Source organism: Mustela lutreola, chromosome 8, assembly GCF_030435805.1.
Source record: "Mustela lutreola isolate mMusLut2 chromosome 8, mMusLut2.pri, whole genome shotgun sequence".
Classification (NCBI taxonomy): domain Eukaryota; kingdom Metazoa; phylum Chordata; class Mammalia; order Carnivora; family Mustelidae; genus Mustela; species Mustela lutreola.
This window is the reverse complement of record NC_081297.1, coordinates 1,865,388-1,885,113: the sequence shown is the minus strand read 5'-3', so window position 1 is coordinate 1,885,113 and position 19,726 is coordinate 1,865,388. Positions and strand designations below refer to the sequence as shown.

The following is a 19,726-nucleotide window of genomic DNA, read 5'->3' as shown; positions in this document are numbered from 1 at the left end:
TTGAATAAAAAAGTCTGCGTGTGTCTTGTCTCAGTGACTAAGTGACATGAGTTCTGGGAATGACAGTCTTGACATTAGCTTAATTAAGCCAGATATCAGTCAATTTTGATTTGATTAAGCCAGATATCAGCCAATCATGATTGGCAAAGGAAATACTCCATAAAACATGATGCCGTCTGAGACCAAATGGGACTCATAATTTGTGTTTTGTGCTACCACAGAACCGTTAGTACAAGTGATTAACAAGTCACTAAAATGATCAGAAATACTTACCTTATTGATAATTGCATATTGATTTGTAATAATGGGTGCAAGGAAACACTTGGGCTATCTTTCTGAGATAAATTTCACACACTTGTTTTTCCATCAAGACGTCTGACTCACAGTTCAATCCTTAGCGCTTCCAGCAACAGCATGGAAAACCCAGTTAATTGTGGGATTCTTTGGATTACTTCTTGCTTCTTCTCTTTTGCCTCGATTCCCGTTCCTAGTAGGCAAACAGGCGGGACAGTTCGCGTCCTGAGGAAGCCGGCAGAGACGAAACGCACACATCCGAACGGCTCACCTGCACATCTGTCTGCTCATCTATTAGCACGCCAGCATGGTTTAATTTATCAGATAAGCCAGCCTTTATGCAACAAAGCCCAGAGGGTGAGACACAGCACAAAAGATTGAGGTGTGAGGAGGAGAGGTGGTCCTGGAGGGCCCCAGCACCCTGCCAGAGGCTGGCCCACTGGAGAAACACGGCATGGGAAGTCAGTCACATGCACATTATTTAGTTAATTCTCTAATGATGTAAAAAAAGTCGCAAAAACTCTAATGATTTCTTGCGCGTGTAGAGTCGTCTCACTCAGGCGTTCGCGCTGCTTTCTAAGTACTGATTAAACCCAAACTTCCTGCGTCAGATCCGTCGCTTTTCTTCCCTTCTTTCAACCCAGCTCACGCTACCCCACCTGCATTGTTGATAACAGAGTGAGACCGGCGGAAGGTGACCCCCATACAACCGCCGGCCACAGTCCATAGGTAAATTTCAGCCCAGGAAAACAGGGTCATCACCGGTAGACGATCAAGTGCTTATGGAGAAACTGCCAGGGTATCTTACCAGCAGCTCTTCCTAATGACTTTGGAAAAGGTAAAAAAACACCACGAGGTTGGCATCCCCGGGAGAAAGCACAGCGTGAACAAACCCACGTGATTCTGATAAGGAGGGAGATAACCAACTCTTACCAGCAGCCCGGCTGCGGAAGTAAAGGTCCGACTCTGAGACCCGCTTCGAAGGGAAGCCATCCCTCCGCGCCCTCGCGTCCTGCAGGCGGCGGCCTCCTTGGTAAGGAAGCCCTCTCCGGCCCACGGATGCTGGGTCAGTACATTCCTTTACTGCTCTCGTCCGTCCCAACCACACCGTCCAAAATCTGGAGCCCAGCCCCATGTGAGTGTTTAAGGTCGCTCTGCAAACTGACTGGGGGTTTTCTGAATTCACAGGTGGGCAAAGGTGGCGACAACGGACCCAAAACAGGAAAGCAAGGTTTAGAGAGAGGCACCCAAATCCTTGCTGGCATGATCCATCACTTAGCCGGCTTTATGTCGCTGCCCCTCCATGGAACTCAAAACACTGTCTCTAGGACCTGCCCGGCCGGGACGGCACAGGACCCGCGTGAGCTTCCCATGCCGTGTTTCTGCATTTCTCCAGTGGGCCAGCCTCTGGCAGGGTGCTGGGGCCCGCCAGGACCACCTCTCCTCCTCACACCTCAATGTTTTGTGCTGTGTCTCACCCTCTGGGCTTTGTTGCATAAAGGCTGGCTTATCTGATAAATTAAACCATGCCGTTGTGCTAATAGATGCCTTAATGTCTTAACCACTCTCAGGGAGCCGTCTTGAGATTTTCCAGTGGCTTTCTGAAAAGAACTCCGATGGCAGAATTTTCAGGACTTTGGGCAGACCTTGGAAGCCAACAGCCCTCAGCATTTATTCAACTCGTTCCAATAGACCTCTACTGGGTATCGATAGGTCTACCTTCACACTCATTCGAACCAGGTTTTTAGATGCAGACACACACACACACACACACACACACACACACGTCACAGGATTCCCACAAGCTCCCCATGGCTTGAGGCTGGCCGGGGCTGGAGCAGAACGGGGTGGGGGAGAGGGTCCCTCCCTCGCTGCAGAGCCAGACCGCGCCCTGAGAAATAGCACGTTGTTTCTGTGTCATTCGACGCAGCAGGGAAGTTACAGATAAACTAGCTGCCGGATACGACACACACGTGGACGACACATCCCAGATAGAAGAGGCTGAAAAAGAGGGGGTGGCGAGAACCTCCCCAACAAGGAGGGCAGGAAAGAGGCTTCTTAGTGGCATTTGAGGTGGGCATGCGTGGGTGTGATGTGCCCGACGGCCGAGACACGGGGGGGAGGGGAGAAGGGGACGACAGGAGGAGGGAACGGGGGGCACTCTGCGGGGGGCACAGCATGATGGGGGGCCGGGGAGCAGAAGGGAGGGACAGAAACTATGCCAGGCCCGGGAAGCTTCCGGGTCCCATCACGAGCCCTTTGCTCTGCAGGCAGAGAATCTGTGTCCGTTGTCGAGCAAGGGGACTGTGACCTGTTCAAGGTGTCGCTTGGGAAGAGCACCCTGGCAGCCATGGCAGGAAAGACTGGAAGGAGAAGACAGGCCGGGTGGGAGTGCTCTGCAGGACTGGGTGAGGCCGGGCCGTGAGCCGAGGGGAGGGACAGGTGTGTGAGGTGTGTGGGACCGGCAACAGCACGGGTCATCATGAGGGGGGCGAGGCCACGATCAGAGATGAGCGGAGAGCCGGGGCTGGCAGTTGGACGGGTTTGATTTGGGACGTACCGTGTTTGAGGACATGGCGGGATTTTCAGGTGAGAGTGTCTGTCAGGCTGTTGGAAATGCCAAGTGCCCATCGCCTCCTGGCTTGTGTGTAGTGACACCTGCGGCAGTGACGACCGTCGGCTCCCAGCGGACTCTGTCCGTGTGCTTCACGCAAAACCATAGTCTGCTTTGGAACCAAACTGAGTTGCGGATCATCTGTAAGTGACCCAGGCCCAGCCCTGCGCTACAGAGGGACATCACCCTGCCCGAGCAGGACTGGCACGCGTCCTTGCTGGGAATGTGCAGGCTGCCCGCCTGCCTCGCTGTAGGGACTGGGCCCAGCGTCCTGTTCTGCTGTGGGGGATTTCCCTCAAGCCTCCGCCTGCAGCACCGTTGGGCTGGACGCCAGGGCTCCCTAGGACATGGTGGGTGGCCTGTGTATCATGAAGAGGGGACAGCGGCGGGCATACAGCTTGGCTCCCAGGGTCCGCTGGACTCACACCCACAGAACATGAGGCAGAGGAGCTCGGGGTTCATGCCCTGCGGCTCATCCTGAACGTTCCCACCGCGGGCCTCTCCGTTGCCGCGGGAAGACAGATGTGCGTGAGAGACGCCAGCGCCTCTCAGCTGTCACTAGGTCACATCCAGGGGAACTGGGGAGATGAGCAAGGCTGGGTCTTGAGGAGCCTGCGCTTGAGGAAGATCAACAACAGGTCAACGGGGAAGGGTGGCAAGTAGCAGACGCTCCCGGTCGGAGAAGAGCCGCGTTAGGGACGCATGTGGGAGCGTGTGGGCGGGCAGGGCCCCCCACGATGAAGGCACAGCGCGGAGGAAGGCCGCCGCGAGAGCGAGAGTGCTGGCGAGGGGCGGGCAGGCCTGGAGGAGCCGGCGCTCGTCGGAAGGGCTGCAGGGTCTGCCGGCCGCGGTCAGCGGGTGGAGGGTCTTGACCCCCGCCGAGCGCTGGTGCTCAGGAGGCGGTGCGGGCAGCGCGGTGGCCTGCGTCTGGGCTGGGCGTGGACGCCTCTGCTGGGAGCCCCCTGCAGCCCGGGCCGGTGCGGGGCTGTGGAGAGCCGAGCGGGACGCTCCCGGAGCGCGGGAGGGGTCCGGGAGGGACCACGGGTCACAGGATCCAGTCGTCCTCCAGAGCCTTGAGAGGACGGAGAGGCGGAGGGTATGTGAAGGCAGGAGGAGGGGGTCTGCAGGACGCCGTCGGCCTGAGAACTCCGGAGACGGTGGAGGTCGTTGGAAGTCGGAAACCGGCGGCTTTGAGCGTGTGGCCTTCGGGGTGCGGGGGCATCCTGGCGAGGCTAGTCAGTCGGACAGTGGGTGTGAGGCCGCCTCTCCGAACCCGAAGGACAGAGACCGGGCTGTGGTGGTCGGCGCGCAGAGGTGACCCCGACGCGCTGGGAGCCGACCCTCACGGGGAGGGCGTACAGGCCGCGGAAGCGAAGAGGGCCGGGGGCCATCGCGGCCGCGCGTGAGCAAGCGGGGAGCCCCGGCCCGAGGGCGTCTGGGTCCCCGTGACCGTGGGCGCGCGGGCCACAGCCTGGTAGGGCTGCTGCGGGACGTGGGGCTCGGGGGATTGCATCGCGTCCTTCCTCAGGCGGGGAAACGGGCCTCGTCCGGAGCACGGATTCGCACGGATTCGCACGCGGGCACAGGCGGGCCGCTCTGGATCCAGAATCAGGAACTTCCCCTCCAGTGCCCCGTGTCCACGGCCCCACTGCGTTCCACAGCCTCGGCCCCAAGTGTGCATAAACGCGTTCAGCCCTCAAGGACCCCGAGCACTTCAGTTCCAACCCGCACGTTAGGCCGGGGCTGCAGCAGGTATTTTCGCCTTAAGTCTGGAGGAGGCGGAGGCTGGGCTGGGCCCGTGCGCGCGCCCCGCGCCCCCGAGCGCCCCCCCGGAGCGCGCGCTGCGCCGGCCCGCCCGTCCCGACCCCACCTCCAGTGCGCGTCCTCGCGCTCAGCCCCGCGCCCCCGCCTCACCCCCCGGTGCGCGCTCCCGGCCGAGCGTCGCGCCAACGCGTCCCCACCCCCCGCGCGCGCCCTCGTCCGCAGGCCCCCGCTTCCCCGGCCCCACCCCCCGCCCCGGCCCCGAGCGCGTCCCCGTCTCCCGGGCGCCCCTGTCCTCCCCCCGGGCCCCATCCCCACCCCCGCGCGCGCCCCCGCCGTCAGCGCGCACCGGCGGAGCGGCGGGCCGGCGGCCGGGCCGGGGGCGCGCTCGAGGGCCCGGGCGGGGGCGCGGGCGCGAGGCCGCGTGGCGGGGCCGCGCTGAGGAGGCGCCGGGGGAGGAGCGCTCGCTGCGCCGCGCCCGGCCTGCCGCGCTCGGTGCGGGTCCGCTGGGCGCGAGGAGCGGCCAGACCGCGGCCTGCGAACAAAGGGAGGCGGCTGGGGCGGGGGCGCCGCGAGCATGGCGGACCGCGGCCTGGAGGGCATGGCTCTGCCGCTGGAGGTGCGGGCCCGGCTGGCCGAGCTGGAGCTGGAGCTGTCGGAAGGTAACAGGCCCCGCGCCCGGCCGGGCCGCGCTGGCGCGGGGAGGGCCGGGGCCGGGGCCGGGGCCGGGCGGGGGTCCCGGGCGGGCGTCCCGGGCGGAGGAGCGGGGCGGGGTGTGTGTGTGTGTGGGGGGGGGGGGTCCAGGGCGGGGGTGCGCGCAGCCCTGTTTCCGCCCCGGCTGCCGCGGGCTCGGCCCGGGCCCCCCGCGCTGCGGGCTTGCCGGCGGGTCTCCGCGCTGCGGCGGGGCCTGGGCCGGGGGCTGCCTGGGCCGGGGGCTGCCTGGGCCGGGGGCTGCCTGGGCCGCGCTGCGCCGGCCTGGCGGGGAGCCGTGTCCTTGGTGCGCGTCCGTGCGCTCGCCCCGCGGCCGGCGCTGGGGACACGTCCGCGTCGCACGGCCTGAGGTGCCGGCTGGCCTTATTCTAATGCGAAACTTGGCGTTGCACTTGGGGCTGGAGCCCGGCGGTCCGGGCGTCCTGGCCTCGGCGCAGGCTGCCCTCCGGGGGAGGATCGCGCTACTATTGTTCTGTGCGTTGTGCCGGGAAGGGTGGGTGACACGGCGGAGCCTCCCCTCCGGCCAGGTCCGGCGTCTCGCTCTCATCTCTCGGATTGGGGATTTGTGACAGATTTGCTACAGGGATTTCAGGGAGTGTTGTATGCGGTTTCCTATTTGCTCCTAATGGTGGGGTCATGTGCTCAACTGTCATAAGTTTTCCATCGGGTTTTGCTGTCTTAGAAAGGGAGGCACCGAAGTTCCCAAATGGGAGATGTGTAATGTGTATCTGGTGTCCACCCAGCTCACCCTGCAAAGGCCACCACCACCCCGTGTGGCAGGGACAGGCTGGCTGGTTTTGAATTTACATTTGGAGCAGTTCAGCCTGGTGAACTTTTGTGTGTGTGTGTGTGTGTGTGTGTGTGTGCGCGTGTGTAACGGTTTTGTGAGGGCGGGGAGCCAGAAAGTACATTGATTCGTGCCAGTTTTCATCAGCAGGGAGGAGCTGATGTTGACTTTATGGCGTGGTGTTAACTGCCTTCTCAGCTTGACTGAGACTGGGCATTTTTCTATTTTTCTGTTTCAAATTTGGGGTTCTGCAGGGTATTGTAATGTGCCCCGATGTGAAGCAGCCCCGTGGGAGGACGCTGTTTCCTGGACTCTGTGTGCTCAGCAGACACTATTCCGGCTGGTGGAAGGCAGTGAAGCTTTCTGGTACCTCGGAGGACCCGAAGGCAGGGGATACACGGTGTGCTAGGCAGCTGGGGACGATATTTAGATTTAAACTGCTGGATAGAGTGTGCGCTGTGGGCAGATGGCTGGAAAGGATGGCCTGGCCGTTGGAAAATATTTGCCCAAGTTCTGTGATTTTTGTCAGTGTTCAGATGGGGTTCCTCCTCCCTCTGTGGCCGTTGTGGCCCTCGCTGCGCGCTGCATTCTGGTATTCCTGATGGCACCCCGACATCATGCCGTACCCCCACACGCGTTTGCTGTGTCTGTGGGACTCGGACAGTACGTGTCCATACCCCATCTGTGTTAGCAAAGTGGGATGCCATCTGAACTCGACAGGACCGCAGCCCCGTCCCCCGTCGGTCTGGACAACGGCTCCAGATGCTCCTCGAGGCTGGGACAGGGCTGAGGATGGGTGTCCTGGCGCCGTGCTGTATGGGGAGTGGTTGCTGACAAGTGTGAACCTGGGGCACGCGTACCTGTTCGATGACACCAGCCCGTCACCAGCCGTTTCTCTTGGAGGGTAAGGACCGTATCCGACTGCCCAGAGCGCGGCAGCGGACCACGGTGTGCTCCGTCCAATTCTCCATGAACACCTTCCATCTGCATAGATTTTTAAAAAGGGCTTAATGAGCTTCTTACTGAGTGTCTGGGCAGAGAAAGGGGTATGTGTTTGCATGTGGGAGGTACATTATTGTTTTTCTGTCTGCGCAAACCTTGCTAGACCTGGGCTGAACGCTGAAGAATGAGACGGTCGGAGCGTGGGTGCGTTGGCCTGCCCCCCACCCCCTTGCCCCGCTGCCCCCGCACATCCGCTGTGTCCTCTTTGACTGGCTTTGTCCGTGCTGAGCTGACGGAGCGTTCTTCCAGGTCACTTGGAATTTCGGGTCTTGTAACCACATGGAGCAGTTCCTCCGGCTTAAATTAGACGAACCGCCTTGTTTTCAGTGTCGCTTTGGAGAAGCCCAAGATGGGAAGGGTCAGAGATGTGTCTTTTACATCGTGGAACTTAAAAATCCCCCAGCCTATCCACTCCCAAGGTGAAAAGTTAAAACAGCTTTTATTACATTTTATCCTCAGTCATGTTTCATGCGGAGTGAATTCTTTAAATTAGCCTTCATCGTTTTATGGCAATATCAGAAACTATTGTGGAAACACGTGGAATTTCCAGGGCTTCGTTCCTGCAGGGGAGGATGGGAACCAGTTGCATCTGAGGCACATAATGAAGGTTGAAAACCAGGTAGACTCTTGTCTCGGAGTTCCTGCCCCGCCTGCCCGCCGTCGGGGGTGTTGTCTGTGGGGCTGGGCTCCCCCACGGGAGCAGTTCGGGTCTGTCCTCTCTGTTGTTACCGACCCCGGTGTTGTATCATGTTAGCGGGGCACGGTGTGGTCAAGGGCTGCAGGTTGACGTCTTGGCTGCAGAGCTCTGATCTTGACTTCCTGCCCTGCTGGTTGCCTCCTTTTTTCTTGCCCCGTCTGTGACTTCCCTGTGCTTCTCTCACTGCAGAACAGCCGTGTCAGCAAAGTGTGGGGGCTTTCTGCCGGGACATGTGGCCGGCAGCCCCTCCACGGGCGCTGACAGCCGCCAGTCCACGTGTCTAGCTCTGGTCGGTGGTGTGGGGCCAGGGTTGTGGGTCCGGGGCTCAGGGCCTTGGGGCTGGCTGGCGGGGCCGGTGGAGTGGCCGTGGCTCCTTTCCCATGCCCTTTCTCCTGAAGCATTTCTTCTCCCCTCCCAGACATGACTGCCTTTTGGAAACATGCATTTTCCTTTTTGGCTTTAGGAAGATCCCCAAATAATTTCATTAATGGGTAAATAAACATTTTTCGACTCAAGGAAAGGCTTTAAATAGAAACATCAAGCCGAGTAGAGAAGAAACAGAAAACTTAATTTCAGTTGTTGGCTGAGGTTTAGCAGTGAGTTTCTGGGTTAGGTGGCGGGTAACTTCGTGGGCTGTGCGTGCACAGAGCCCCCTCTTACCCAGGGGTGGCTGAAGTCTTCTTTGGGTAGAACTTAGGGAAACTGCCTAGGGATACTACAGCCTGTGAAAACCATTAGGTGGTTGTACAGGGCAGTGTTTTTACAAAATAGATGCCATATTTTACTTTTTGCATGTCTGCTCGCTTCCTATCTTTTGCTTATGGGGGTTATTCAGTTCATGCTCTGCTTTGCTGGTTAATATACCAAATTACTTCAAGTCGTGTTTCGATCCGTTGCGGAGTCTGGCGGAACACTGTCTCGGTGAGTGAGCGGCTGCTAACCTGACAGACAAGGGGCCATGCACACCAGCAGTTCACAGGCACATTCCTGACACCGAAGAGTGACATTGGAAAGAGAGGGCCAGTTGGAATGTTGGTAGATTTTCAGGGCTGTTGGGCACGAGATAACAGATGCACGTGACTCTGGAACTCGACTCCCGTCCCTGTGTTTGCAGAGGGCGGAGGGCCCGGTTGCTGCAGACCTCGGGGGTCTGCCCAAGCTGACACCTTAGGACCACTTCCAAGGTCAGGAAGACCCAGACATGTCTCACGCAGCCTAACCCTGTGGATGTCGTCCTTACTGAAAGGACACAGCTGACTCTGGAAAACAGATGTGTGAAGAAAGTGTTTTCTTGCAGATGCTCCTTGGTAATTTATCGTAATTGGAGAGGAGGAGGGGGCGGGGTCAGCAGGTTCAGGGAGAGAGCTGGGGGCTGCCGGGACGCCCTCCGCCTGCTGTCAGACCTCAGGATCGGGGACAGGATTTACGTGCTACGTCCATCCCAGAGTTGCCCAATAGCAAGAAGTACTGTGAGTGAGATGGGATTCTTGGCACGGTGGACCTAAAATATTGTTTGTTACCTGCGTTTTAAACAAATATTTATAAAATGGCAGCATCGATATGTGTGGGATTTGAAATGTGTGGATGTGGATTACAAGAGTTCTTCCGAGTTAGGAAAATAGTTAAATTTGAATGTTCTTTTCTCGATGAATAAATACAGGCGTCAAATGATGCTGGGAAGCTGGGCGCCAGGCGAGTAAACACGCTCGTTAAAGGCGCAGATCTGTAAAATCGTAAGATATTTGCAACATGGTAACTAGCTTAGATCTGAGCCTGAGGGGGTCAGAGTGGTAACAATGACTCTATTTTGTGTTTTACTGGGCGGCTGGCTTTATACCCTTGTTGGTGTTTGGACGACGAGCTGTTGGATGTTATGAGTCACTCATCCCAGCCTTTTCCAAACGGGTCGTCTCTTTTTTTAGACCTGGTTTATTTATTTATTTATTTTCAAAGCAGTGATTTATGGGATGAGTCGGAGCATTCTTCTGACTTGTAAAGAGAGTGTATTGGATAGTCAGCCTTTTGAATCAGTGTATATACGGATTCACCAGATCAAACCCTCCTCGTATTAGGAACGACCCTGCCCAGTTCCTGCTGCAATGGCTCAGGTTCCGGCTGTAGTTGCTTGACTTCGTTCTGTGTGTCGCTGCTCATTGTGGGACGAGGGGGCATTTTACCGGTGGTACTGGGCAAGGCCCCTGCCCGATGGGATGGGTTTCTGGCCACACTGCATCAGGGCGGCACCGTTCTCGCATTCCGGCCTCCCCGTCTCCACACCTGTGCTCTCAAGGTTGCCCACTCGAGCGCTCTTTCTGGTGGCCTGTGTGTGTGTGTGCGCGCGTGTGCCATTCAGGGGTGACCTATTGTTACCGGTGCTCTGTTCTTTTCTGCTAAGAGGAACCAAAACTTGTCACGCCTCAGAAGAAGTAATTGCATCCATTTGTTGGTGATCGTAATAAATAGTGTTCTCAAAGAGGAGACGCTAACTGGGAATCCCAGCTGGTGTGGGGCAGGACTGTCGGAGTCAACGTGCGGAAGGAAACAGTGCTCGTCCTCCCCAACCATGCCTGTCCTCTGCTGCTTTCTTGGGGACCCAGTTGGAATTATTAATTTTATAAGCCTTTGAGACAAATAAAGTGGGAAAATGCTAAGATACTGAGTTGTAAAAATTAAAATTATAGCAAGCAGTTCCTTCCGGGGCAGGAGGGTTTTGCTGTGGAGTTTTGCTCCTGGTGAGTGTCTTGGGTAGTAAAACGGGCTGTCTGTGCTGGGTACTTTACAGACGCCGACAGCTCCTTTCTGAAGGGCTTTGTACAGCGGGCGTTACAAATCAGGGGAAAAAAGACTGAACTATTCAAGATACCGAGACCTGAAGGGATCCTGGGTTATACTGGGTTAGGAATGTTTCTTTTTCTTCTTGGCTGCTGGTTTTACATCATGTGTTTGCTGTTTGGGTTGGAAATCTGTGTCCTAATGAGAAGACTGAAGCCTGCGGGCCAGATCCGAACTATTCAGAGAGAGGATTCATTACGTTTTTATTCACAACTACGAACAACTGATTTTTTTCTTTATTGAATTATCTGGTTCGTCAGGTCATTTGATAATTTAATAATAGTGAATAATAATTTAAACATTATGTAAAACTCATGTGACGCACATCAGCTCTTCGTCTGGGCTGCTTTGGATACACCTGGCTCCGGGCTGAGCCTCTGGCTGGGGAGAAGGCGCTCACCGTCGGCCTTCTCTCCCGGCCGCTGGTCCTGTGCGGAGAGAAACTTGATTCCCGAATCACGGAATGGTTCCGCTCGCCTGCTGACCGAGCGGCTCCCAGGTGCAGCTGGCCCTCTGTGAGGAGTTCGTAAGCAAAGAAAAGCTGGGGGAGGGGAGAGCCCCACACGCCCCGGAGTCCCCTTAGCGAGCACCCGCCTGTCGCCGTGTTTTGACACAATCACGGTCCTTGACATCATCCCTCAGGAAAAGCACGAGCGTCTGTTTGGAATCCTTGCGTCACTGTCTGTTCCCCTTTCTTGCCGAGCTGAAATTCCCTTCCCTGAGGGTCGCACTGCAGTTCCCGGACGTTGCTCACAGACCCTCAGGGAAGGTGTCGGGCACATTTAAGGGCAGTTGCAAAGTCTGCTATTGCCAGAGGGAAGGAAGACGTGGAATATTTTCGTTGGCCAAATGCTTTAGAAAGGACAGGGTCACTCAGCAGCCGTCAGTTTCAGGGGACAGGATTTTAGCACGGTGGGAACTTAAAGCTCCAAGTTCCCTTTATCCCTTGCGGACGACCTTCTGTGCTTCCTGGATCTCTTCGGATATTTTCCTAAATCCTGTTTGTGGGGATCTGTGGGAGGATCTCGAGGTTTCTCTGGACTGGACACAGAAGTCTGTCCATCGAGGTGACCGCTTCCTGACCTCCGTGCGTCCGGAGCGTTTGCGGGTCCTGCTGGCTCCCCCGCTCACAGCTCGGTTGTAGGTGGGCGAGCGAGTCTCCCGGCCTCCGTTCCCTGAGCAGTCGGGGGAGCCTCCAACCCTCCCTGCACGGTGGTGCTGAGGGTCAGCGACGCCCGCTCCGTGGATCCCCCGCCCCCTCTTCTGTCCCGCATGTGTCCCCAGACGGAGCTCCTGTGCTTGTGACCCGGCCCTCCCTGCCGCGGAGTCGCTCAGTCCGAGAAGCTGGCCCACGTGGGCTCGGGCGCAGGTGCACCTGCGAAGTGCATCGTGTGGGCTGTCGTCCTGCCGCGTCCGGGACCGGGTCGGACTCTGGCCGGGGTTATTCCCAGAGCTTCCTGGGGAGCTGCGGGACCTGCCCCCCGAGGCTCTGAATCCCACCGGCTGGGACTCGGGGGCATTTGCGTTCCTCAGTGTCCGTGGATGGGGCCACGGGGCCGCACACAGCTGCCTTCAGCCCGTGCCGGAGATGCATGGCACGGGGGCTGACCAGGTGGGCTCCTGGGAGCCGGGGCGCGACAGAGAGGGCAGGCCGCGGTCAGCGTGCCGAGCCTGCCTTGCTGTGGCGAGGCCCTGTGCCCTGCTGGCCGAGCACCCCAGGCCGTAGCTCTCCGAGGACATCGGGGCGCCCTGAGCTCCATCCAGCCTGCACAGAGGCCAGTCACGCGGGGGAGCGCCACTTCACTTGGCGATTGTGAGTGGGACCTTTTCCTCGCTGACTTCTGTAGCTTCTTTTGCTTTTTATTTTCATTATTTTATTATTTTTAAAGATTTATTTATCTTCAAGAGGGAGCGAGGGAGCGCACCTGAGCAGGGGCGGGAGGGGCAGAGGGAGAGAAGCCCAGCGGACCCCGTGCCGAGTGCAGGCCGATGGGGGCCCAGAGAGTGAGACCCCAGCCAAGACTGAGAATCGGGGGCTGAGCCGTCTGGACCAGCGGGCGCCCCATGTACGCTTCTGATAAAACAAAAACTAGTGGTAGGGCGTCAAAGCCCTCCTGCCCCCTCAAACCCGTGCCCTGTGGACTTCATGGTTTTGCAGAAGTTATGTTCCCTACCTGTTTGAAGGTCACATGCGGCAGGAAGCTGGAGCAGGATGTCATGCTAGATTCTTAAGTGGCACTAACAGGCTCTTTTGTTCTTACTGGTTTTGGCAAATATAATGGATGCTTAAAAGCTGTTGAGATTTAGGGATATAAAAACGTCTTTAAGGAGCCATTTAGGCAAGGGCATGATTGGATTAAATCTGTCATTAAAACATACACTTTCAAGCCCTGGAAGATGGTCCATCCACTTTCCAGGACTGAGCCTTTGCCACTAGTGCATGTTGTCCTGTCCCTCCATGGCCACAGCCACCATCCTCGGGCTGTCTCACGTCAGAATCTCTGTGAAAATCAGACTTGCTGTGTGGGTGGGTTGGTGTTTCATTTTGCTTTCAGCACAAGTGAGTCGAGGCTTGCTATGATGGCGACCGTCCCCGTGGACCCCAGCAGGACTCGGGCCGCCGGAGGACTAGCGATCGGGGTCCTCGTGCTGTTGATAGCGGCAGCCAGATCTTGAGATACTTCTCAGTTAGCCGGACAGAAATGAATAGGATGAGGAAGTCGAATTTGCCCTCCTTTCTTCCCCTGTAGATGGGATGAATTATTATTTTGATGCCGTACTACTAACGGATGTATAATGACTCTTGGTAATGTAGAATTTTTTTTCCCTTTTATTAGGAAGATCTGGCCCTGGACACAGGCAGGAAGTCACTTTAATTTCGTTTCCTTGATGACTTGTTTAGTGCTTGGCACATGTACGATTCTGGATGGAATCTGCCCTTGATGAAAGTGTGTAAGACAGAGGGGCCTCCGGAAGCGTCGGAGTCCATTCTGTCTCCTGTGAAGGGCGGAGGGCAAGGCACTGGGGAGGGACTCTGCACGGAGAGCGGCCCGGGTGGGTGTCTTCCTTGGCTGGTAGGCAGGGGACCGGCCTCCTCAAGGGGAATGTGCACCAGAGCCGGGAAGCTCACTAGGCTGGCGGCCTCGGTGGGGTCGGTTTTGGTGACCGTGCTGTGTTCTTGAAGGGCAGTGTGGGGCGGGGAGCAGTGTTTGCGACGCAGCATTCCTGGACACTAAGATACAGAGTAAACCTCATAATTGCTCCCTTGTTGTTTTCACGTTGATCTTTTTAAATCTTTTTAAAATACTTTCTCAGGAAACGCCATCTTCTTTGAATAGATGAGAGACTGGGTTTCATATGGTTGGAAATTCCTACCGTCGTGAGAACCTCGGTTTCCTGACCGTGTTCGACACCCGAGGCTGGGCGGCTGGCTTTCTGTGAACCACGCCCAGGGACCCAGCCTCTCATCCCGGCTCCTTCTGAGACCGGGACTGGGAGCTTGGTGGTGGCCGGGGGCGCTCTTGGGGGTGGGGGTGGGGGCGGACTGCGAGTCCCAGGAAGACGCTCCCATGCCCTTGGACTCTGTTGTAATGGTGCTGAGGTTCTCTGAGCCGCTGCCTCGGAAACCACATTGCCAGTGGGATTTGTGATCTGGGGACGGAGGCGCGGCGTCCACTACACAACCCTTCCCATTTTCTGTGTGTTTGAAACTCATTTCTCAAGGAAGATAAATGGGAAATGGGGCCCCTTTGGGCTGACTTTTCGGTATAGCACCCTTTAGAATCAGGAAGCTGGGTCATATGGTTTTATCAGAAATCTTAATCATTTTGGTCAAGAGACAATGCTGTTAATTCTTGCTTGTGTTTCTGGGAAGAAAATTCTAAATGAGTTTCCAGGAATAGCTTCTTCAGCATGTCTACAAGGGAAGAGTGACCTCTCAGAGCTCCCCTATCGCTTACGAGGGTGAGGGTGGCTGTGTTTAAGCCGTCAGCCGTCACTTAGGAGACAATCAATTTTTAGTTTTATGCAGAGTGCTTTTACTCCAAGCGAAGTGCCCGTTCCGATCTCCAGTCCTCACAGGGACGAGCCTGGCTTCTCTCTGTCCCTTGGGAGCTGGAGTCTTGTCAGTAGGACTGGACAGTGCAGAATGTGGACTTTTACGTCAGATGTTGCAAATCGACCCCTTTGTTTGTTTATGCGACCGTCTCTCCCTCCGTGACAGAGACCTCCTCTCCACCCGTCTCCCGAAGTGGGGGGCGCGTCTGTAGTATTTTAGCCGCCGCTCCCACCTGCCCAGTGTGTGCAAGTGCTGCGTCTGTGCCTCCTGTGTATTACTTCTCTGGGACTGGCAGCCCAAGTGAAGGGACCTGTGTATCCTGAGAAGGGAACCCCGCCCCGAGAGCTCGGCCAGGGCTCTGTGCCTGTGCGCAAGGTCCGCGTAGCTGGCTTCGTCCCAGGAGCCCTAGCGGACGGCGCCCTGACCCCTGCTTCTCTCTTTGCTGCTTCCCACCTCGAGGCCTGCCCTCACCCCGTGCATCCGTCCAGTGCAAAGTAGGAAGGAGAAGTGGTACAAAGATGCCGGGTTTCATGGTGAATGTGATTTTTTAAAAAAAACCTATTTACTGGCATACACCCTAAATGTTTTTTCCAGCTAACGTAATGATGATGAGCTACTACCGGTGCAGAGTTCTGCGAAGGGTATTTTAGGAATCTGGTCCCCACCATCCTTTATTTTCATAACTAGAATCTGCTTAGTAAAGTCGTCAGGAGGTGGCTTTCTTTTGTTATCCTATTTTCAGTTTCAGACCCTCAAGAGGAAGCTATTTAGTGGTTACTCATCATCGTGAAGAGGGTCTAGTATTTGCAGGAACTTGTCAGGGCAGATTGTTTTTTTTAGTCGGAGTGCGGTTAACATGCAGTGTTTCAGGTGTCCAGCGCAGGTTGTGTACATGGCATACATCATGAAATGCTCCCCGCGATCCGTGCAGCCCCCACCTGTCGTCCTGCTTCGGTCACCAGGGTTATCCCAGTGTCACTGACGATGCTGTCTGCGGCTCGTCTCCTCCCGCGGACTTGTTTTCTGACCGCGAGTGTGTGCCTGTGAGCCCTTCGCCGGTGTCGCCTCCCCACGTCCCTCCCCTCTGACAACAACCGGTTTGTTCTCGGTTTCTGTTTTGTTCGTCTGTGTTTGTAGCTTCCACACACAAGTCTTCCAGCTTCCTTCGCGGCGTGTGAAGTCTCGATCCAGGTAGACGTGGGCAGGAATAGCTGTTTAAAACAGGGACTTCATGAGACACTCGGCCCTCCTGGGGTATTGTCTCGTCGCGTAGCCCCTCTGCCTGCGCTCTCCCCTCTTCCCCGGCTAGGCTGTTCGCCGTGGAATTGTGGATCCGCGCATCCAGGATGGCCCTGGGCCGTGCGCGCGCCGGCGGGTCGGCCTTGCCTAGAGCACTGTTTGCGGACGGGTCACCCCCACGTCCTCAGTTAGAAAGCGTGTAGCCCTCCTTAATGAAGAGACATTTGCCAGTATCAGGGAACCTCCGAAGACTTTGTTTGTTGAGTAAACCCCAGAGCAAAGATGGTTTTACGGGTTGACTGTGGACTTGTCTGGGGAGTCCCGGGACCAGCTGAAGCGGAGAACAAGGAGGGTGCGCCCTGCCTTCGGCTCTGTGCCAGTTTATGACCGCTTCCGTTCCGCAGGCAGCGAGAGCCGCTCTGTCTCGCCAGGGCCGTGGCCGTCGGAATTAAAGGAAACGACCATTTTCCAGTGTGCATTTCTCGAATCTGAAGCTGCCCCTGCCCCGTAGAGCAGCCCCGTTTGAAGAACGGTAGGAGCTGACTCTGCGTGGATTATAGTAATTTGGTGATTCCGGCTGAGTCATTATACTGCATGGCAAATTGATTTTTCTCTTTCCATTTATCTTCGTGGTGGAGTGCCTCCAGGAGCTCACCTGCAGGCACGGACGGACGTGCGATGCTGTTCCGCTAACTTGGACTAACCGGGTCTCTGCGAGATGGCCAGAGGCCTGTATGTCATTTCCGCGACGACTTCGTTCTCAATCCTAAACTCTCCTGATGCCCCTCTTCCTCCCGTGCTCATGCCTTCCTCTTCCTCCTGCCTCTGTCTTCTCTTTGCAACCCGTGGCCCTTAGATGCGGGGCGTGTGTTGGGTGGGGGCGGGGTCCTGACTGCCCGAATCCTTCCTCACCTTTGCAAAGCACTTCTTTGGAGCAAGACGCCCGTGAACAGGCTTCCCAGGGCTTTAAGGACCACTGGTGTTGTTGGTAGTTTGGAAAATTGTAACCCTTTTTCCTTGGGCTTTTTCGGCTGATGTCTCTCTGCCGCATCAGTGACTCCCCACGCCAGCCACGTGTCCTTTGGCTCTGGGGGTCTGTTGCAGTGCGGGCTGTGAGCAGAACCATCAACTCTTTCTACAAAGAAGAACTCCCCGATACTGTCGCCGGGCCAGGGGGCGGGTGCCTGTCTCCAGGGATCCCAGGATCGGCCTCTCGCTGCCTACAAAGTCTGAAGGCAGACAGAGGAGTGGTGGTGAAATGAGAAACGAATGTGTTTCCTTAAGGCCACTACCGAGAAGACGTCCACGTGCGCATAAGGAAACGTGGAGCAGAGGCGGCTGAGTACGTGCAGGTGGGCACGAAGCGTGAACAGATCACGGACTGGGTCTGTCGCGGGTGGGGGCTTGCCGGCCGCTGACAGTCCTTACTGCTGGGGGTGTGGTCTGGGTTTCCATCGGGGTTCCTGGCAGAACCCAGCTGGCGAGTCTGAGGTCGGACGGAGGCCGCTCCTGCCCCATCCGAACCCTTCCCCGGCACCGGGGCCGGCTGTCGTCTGTTCCCGGGAGTGACCCTGAGGGTCCGGGCCTTTGTCGGGAGCGGCTCGGGCTGAAGCACGTCAGAGATATGAAACTGGTCACCGCGGCTCACGGGGTGGAGGCTGGACATGCTTTGATCTCATGTTGGCTGGGATGTCGGAGGACCTTTTTGAGACAAGCCGCAGGCTTTCGTCAGGCCTCGTAGAATGTCTGTTGTTCCTGCGGGAGGTGTGTGCCTGTTGTCAGGGGGCAAATACGTTCATGACGGAAGTGCTTTCTGAAGAAGATAGGGGTTTGCCAGGGGGAGGCTTCTCGGAGGCTGAGCAACCTGCCGTGTGCCGGTGGGAAGCGGGGCCCCGTCCTACTGGATTCCAGAGTTCTGTAGGGGCGGGGCGGGGGGAGGCTGCTTCTGCCCTCTGAGTGCTTGGGAACGGTCCTCCTTTTATCCAGCGTGCAGACAATACTGAGATGTTGGGGGAGGGGTGACAGCCGTTCCAGTGACGCAGGAGATGGAAGTAAGCCTCTCGTCAGAGCGGACAGTGCAGTGGGGCCCGCCGCCACCGCCAGGGCAGGATTACCGGACAGGAGCTCAGAGGCCGGAGGGTCTGGGCCACGGGGCTGGTGTCCTGGGTGTGGCCCCTGCCCCGGGCTGCCAGCCGCGTGGACTCGTGTGTCCTGCTCCAGCGGCCTCCTCCTGCTCCCTTGCCCCTCAGGCCGAGGCACTGGGCTTCTCGGGCTGGGGGTTCTGGGCCCTGAGCGTGATGAGATGGTCAGTTCTGGGCCTTCCCGTCATCGGGGCCAAGTGAGGGACTGGGAGCACTGCTCTGCCCTGTTCTCTGTGCAGGTCTAGCGGGTGGACGGACGGACGGACGGACGGCTGCACGTGTGCTCTTCAACACTGACCCCTGAGCAGAGACTCACGCCTGCAAAGGCTGCGTCCCCAGAGACGACCTTGGCTCACCCTCCTACTGTCTGCGCAGGTGTTGGAAGTGGAGGCGCAGGCACTGGGGACGGGGCTCTTTCCAGTCCACTCCCCGGCTGCTTCCCTCCGAGGGCTGGGCTCGGCGGGGGGAGCCACAAGCAGCAGAGCTGCCGGGGCCTGTGGTTTCCAGCCGGGTCCTGCGTGGATTGTGTGTGTGCTGAGTTGTGTGTGCGGGGGGCCGTCTGTGCGGGCCATCCCCCGCCCGCTGCCACGGTTCCTGCCAGCGCTGGGGTCTCCCCACTGGGGGCCCATGGGGTTGGGGCGATATAGGCACCAGGAGACTCCCACGACCTCGCTGCCCCTGCCAGGAGCTCTGGCCTGCAGCTGTCCTCATGGGGGCCATCGTACCCCGGGGGTGGGGGCCAGGTGTCCGTGCGGCTTCTCTCCCCGCCCTCCTGCACCAGCATCCCAGGTGATCCCTGGTAAGCAAAAGCTGCCAAGCCGGTTCAGTGCAGGGAGGTGGTTTGTCTGACCTCAGGGGCTGTCCGTGTGGCCGGTCCGTCCCCTCGCGCCTGCTTTCTCACTGTGGCCCGGAGCACAGCAGGGGCTCTGAGACTGCAGAAGCCGGGTCTGGGCTGTGAACGAGAGCCTTCCTGCCTTCTGCGATCAGAGGCGGTCCTGGCTCGTCTCCCGGTAGGACGTGCGTGCGTACGCGGTCGGTGTCACTCTTTCTCTGTCAGGAGGGGAGTCCCCCCGGGCGTTGCTGCTGGCGTCTGGCATGGAGAGTCCGCAGGCTTCTCGCAGCTCACAGCGGTGTGTCGGGGGCCGTGGCTGCAGCGTCCCCTGTGCGTGCTGGTTTGTAGGGTCCGTGCTGGCCCCGGCGGGTGAGGCGTTGCACTGAGTAACGTGACGCGGATATATTACTCAGAATTCTGCGGAACAGAAAAGGGCAGTAAGTGGCATCCACCTCTCATTTCGGGGTCTGCGAGGATGGTTAAGGCCTCTCTTCAGCCCCGACCCGCCCTCCCATTCCGCCACCCCGACCCGCCCTCCGTCCCGCCGCCCCGACCCGCCATCCGTCCCGCCCGGGCTCTCCAAGGCTCCTTTGGCCTCTCTACCTAGAGGGCTGTGGTCTGCGTCTGCGTCTGGGACCGTCCAGCTCGCCTGCTGGAGGCCTTTGCTGGCCCTGCTGGGCTCTCTGGCTGTCTAAACGCCGGTGTATTTATTGGCTGAGACTAGTACACATGGGACGTGTGGGTCCCAGTGCAAAGACC

General features: G+C 57.8%; 1 protein-coding gene across 4 annotated transcripts in view; it reads left to right on the top strand.

Moving 5' to 3' along the window:
- The first annotated feature begins 5,090 nt into the window (after positions 1-5,090).
- DIP2C (disco interacting protein 2 homolog C) overlaps positions 5,091-19,726 on the top strand; it is a 346,775-nt gene continuing 332,139 nt past the window's right edge. For 2 of the 4 annotated variants that reach the window (XM_059183673.1, XM_059183671.1), the window contains exon 1: positions 5,095-5,331. In XM_059183673.1, coding sequence (XP_059039656.1) covers positions 5,247-5,331 — 85 coding nt within the window. In that variant the 5' untranslated portion in view covers positions 5,095-5,246. Of the gene's footprint in view, positions 5,332-19,726 lie in introns of all 4 variants that reach the window. The other 2 variants (XM_059183674.1, XM_059183672.1) reach the window with 2 other exon arrangements.